The 4085-nt window shown below is 34.3% G+C and overlaps 1 protein-coding gene across 1 annotated transcript in view; it reads right to left on the bottom strand.

Annotated features, from left to right (window-relative positions):
- LOC107614899 overlaps positions 2061-4085 on the bottom strand; it is a 4846-nt gene continuing 2821 nt past the window's right edge. The window contains exons 2-3 of the mRNA XM_016317026.2: positions 3797-3890; positions 2061-2553 (exon numbers count right to left, since the gene is read on the bottom strand). Coding sequence (XP_016172512.1) covers positions 2061-2553; positions 3797-3890 — 587 coding nt within the window. The remainder of the gene's footprint in view (positions 2554-3796; positions 3891-4085) is intronic.

A 4085-nucleotide genomic window follows, 5' to 3' on the forward strand; every position in this document is an offset into this window, starting at 1 on the left:
TATATATATATATATATACAAAGATCCGTAGTTCGAATCGCGGCTTCGTGCCGAAACTTCTTGAATCTGTCACTGGAAAAGAAATTATGTAGGCGGGTGAGAACATCATCCTCGAAAGGGTTCTCAGTAGAGGGTTTAAGAATTGTTATAAGAAGATACGTATAAAGAGAAGAATTGGTTTCAAGAAAGTGACTATCGTTCGTCCTATGAATCCTTTTAAAAATCAACGGCTAATCATCCAGAACTTTTCAAAGAAACAATATTTATTTTTTTGAAAATTCAAAACCTTTCCTTTCTTGTAAGAGAATCTTAATCAGTTTCCTAGACTGTATGAATGACCAATCTGTTCCAAGCATAGGTTTATTAAGTCTATGCTGAACCAGCTTAATTTCTCATACTTTACTAATAACTCAATCAGAAACCAATCACAGCTTTTAACCTATCACATAATCAATCAACACACTCATCATCTCATCCCCAATAATCTCGAAAGTACCACATCAAAACAAACAAAGGCAAAACAGATAAGGAAGGCACATGTATAGATAGCAATTACAGCAAATAGCTGAGTTAGCAGTTAATAACAGTTTAACAATTAGGCAAACCAAATTAAGTTCAAACACAAACAAAGCATACAAATACAAATGATGCATGCTTGTCCTATGGCTAATGAGCTCATCTGTCAGTTATACAGTCAACCCGACAAGTCTGGTTTGCTAAACCTTTGGACTATCGCTCGACGCGCATCCCCATGAGTCTATGCATAGCTTTTTCTCATATATATATATATATATATATCAAATCGCTCAATGGGAGTACCATTCCCGGGAATTTATAAGTTTCCGGTCACCCTTACGTCGTAGGGTTAACAGAGTATCAAATCTTAACCTGAAACAAGTGGTGGCAAGCCACTGCGTCTACCTAGGAAAACTTGTGCTCAGATAATTCAAATTTATAAGCCATATGAATTATTCAGTCAACATTCATCAATATCTAAATCATTCTCGATATCATCATCATTCGTCAATTCATATCTCATTTCCAAATTCATTTCAAGAAATCATATTTCAAAATCAATCCTCATCATCCTTCTTTCCATTTCGTTCATCAATAGTTCCAATTCAAAACATAATTCATTCTTTTCTAAATGAATCAAACTTAAAAAATACTCATTTTCTTAATAACTCAAAATCAAACCGTATAACCTTTGAATCCAAATCTTTCTAAACAATCATCTAAACAAAATCTCTAATTTTTATAAAATTTTGACAACATCTCCTCTAAAACTCGGACTTTGCCATCCTTTCCGGGTCCCATCCAGACATCCCTCAAACTCCTTTATATCTTGTCTAATACCAAACCAATTTCAATATCTCAAACCATGTTCAATTTTTCCAAAAATCATTTTTGATAAATTAACAATCCCAAATCCAATGTATCAAATCCCTTTCAATAACTCAAACTCATTTCTATTATGAAAACTTTTACAATTCTCAAGAAAATCAATTTGGCAACCACCAGTTTATCAAAAATCGATCCATAATCTAAATTATTCAATCTTCTCAAACAATCAATCAATCAACCACACAAATAATTACAATCGACCAAGACAATTCAAACCTTTCCATAAGACTTACGAAATCACAAAAATATACATTTTACGTTAATATCGATTTATAACAATTTTCAAAAATTAAAATGAGTTTAAGGAGAGTGCCCCTACCTCAATGTCAAAATTTCAGAATTTAAATGCGGCAACCCACTTATTTCGACTTCACAACAGCAGCGGCAACAGCGTTAGAACCAGCAGTAGCAATCCCAGTCACCCCCAACAACAACGATTCTTTCAGAGCATCAACCGTCACAGTCTACAGTTACAGCAACTTAATCCTAAAACATCAACGCCTTAAACTTTTCAATCAACGGATAGCATGACAATAGCAGTGGAGGTTCAGAAACAAAAATGACTTACAGTAATTAAGGAAAACAAGAAAACGAAGCGTAGTAGTAGTAGTACGGTGACTGCAACAACAACAGGAAAGATGGCCTCCTTCCCCATCTCAGCTTGTGACTCCGACGGCGGCGAGCTCCACAGACGGCGATGGCGGAGAGAGCAGCGGCGGTAGAAACCACCCCGCAACGCCTTCTCTCTCTCCTCGCGTTGTTCTGTCTCTCTCTCTTCGCATCGGGTCCTGCTTGTGGCTCGATAGCAGCTCGCAACGCCGGTGCGACGGCAACGACTCCACGGCGGTCCGACGGCGATGGTGACGACGAGGTGCAACGAAATTGGCAGCGCACAGCGTGACGGCGGTGGCAACGCTCCTCACTCGCGCGAGCTCCCCATGTCTGCGACACACTCTCCTCGTTCCTCCATCATCGGTGACGACGGCGGCGCGACGAGCGGCAGTGACTTGCCGGCGCACTCTCCCCCCTTCTCCTCTCTTCTGATTCGCACCCTCACCTCTCTTTTCTTTTTTTCTGTTGATTTTTGCTGCTGCTATGTGTTGTGTTGGTGAGTTTGATTTTGGAAGAAAAGGGAAAGGGGTGTGGCGGCTGAAGGGAATGAAAAAGTTAGAGTTAGGGTTTTAGAAAGTATTTAGCAAATTAGGGTTTTATTTTGAGGACAATTAATAATATAATTAGGGTATAAAATAGTATTAAAAATTAAGAAGAAAGTACCATTTGTTCATCAATATATGAATTATATTCAAATAACTACTAATTAAATAAAAATTAGAAATAATTAAATTTTTTTTTTCTTTATTTATAAAATAAAGCTCAACATCTAAATATTCAAAATAGAGTACATAAAATTCTCATTATTTTTCAATTACTAGAGCTTCAAATTATAATTGAGAAATTCTCCGATTTATATGTAAAATATCAAAAAAATATAATCTTGATTAAATATAATAAATCGTAAATAACTTATTATTTAATTTTTAAAAATCCAAAGTCTTACACATACTCACGATGAAATAATTATGTAGTACTCAGTAAACGAAACATAATCCATTATACAAAATCAAATTCAAAACACCTCTCTCTACAATTTAGATATTATCAATTCAATTCAATTCAATTCAAATTTAGAACACCTTCGTCTATTCAATTCAATTCAAATAAAATTAGCAATTGCATTCCATTGAATTCGATTCAAAATTGAATAATCCAAATCGCTCTCATTCAACTGATTTAAAGTTGATTCATTTATTGTTTCAATTCAAAAGTCTAAATCGAAGAAGAAAACAAAGAAGAAGAATGACGAAACTTATTACGTTGAAGTCAATCCAGATCCATAACGAAGAACGCAAGTAGAGAAGAAAAAGAACAAAAAAGAAAACGCGAGTAGAAAAGAACAACAAAGTTTATAACAAGAGCAGAGAAGAAAAAGAAGAAAAACGCGAGTAGAGAAGAAAAATGCAAGTAGAAAAAAAGATTTACGTTAAGCAAAAGTCATAGAAGATTTACGTTATACGTAACGTGTGAATCACAAATGATTTAAAAATTAAAGAAGTACGTACAATAAAAAAAACTTGAATAATATCGATCCATGTATTTTTTACATGGATGTGGGGCATTTTTGATATTACTATATCATACACGGTGTCATGTGTGTAGATAAATTTTAGTTATAGATATTAGAATATTTGTGAAATTGTGAAATCTTTGTTTGCTCTCAAAGAGATAAGCTCGATCGTGTCCACGTGATAATCATTCACATTCATAGATTCGACAAATTCTTACACATAAACCTTCATATCAATCACAAGAAACTGCAATAGCATAACAATACTTCCCGGAGGAGCTAGCTACATGTCGTTCCTTTTCCTCATCACATGAATCTCCATATATCAAATCCAATGTGCAAGATTTCTTCAAGTTTTTCCCTGTTCAAATATACCGTTTCCGCAATAAAGAAAATTAAATTTACTAGCCCAGTAAGTCACATCAATAATTCAATTATCACTTATTATTAATCAATTAAGAGTAACTTTTTTTTAATCAAAAATAGAGAAATTTAAACCCACGATCATTTGAGTTATAATTTGTTGGCTAATAGTAATTACTTTTAAAATAAAATA

This window comes from Arachis ipaensis, chromosome B09 (genome assembly GCF_000816755.2).
Source record: "Arachis ipaensis cultivar K30076 chromosome B09, Araip1.1, whole genome shotgun sequence".
NCBI classification, from domain to species: Eukaryota; Viridiplantae; Streptophyta; class Magnoliopsida; order Fabales; family Fabaceae; genus Arachis; species Arachis ipaensis.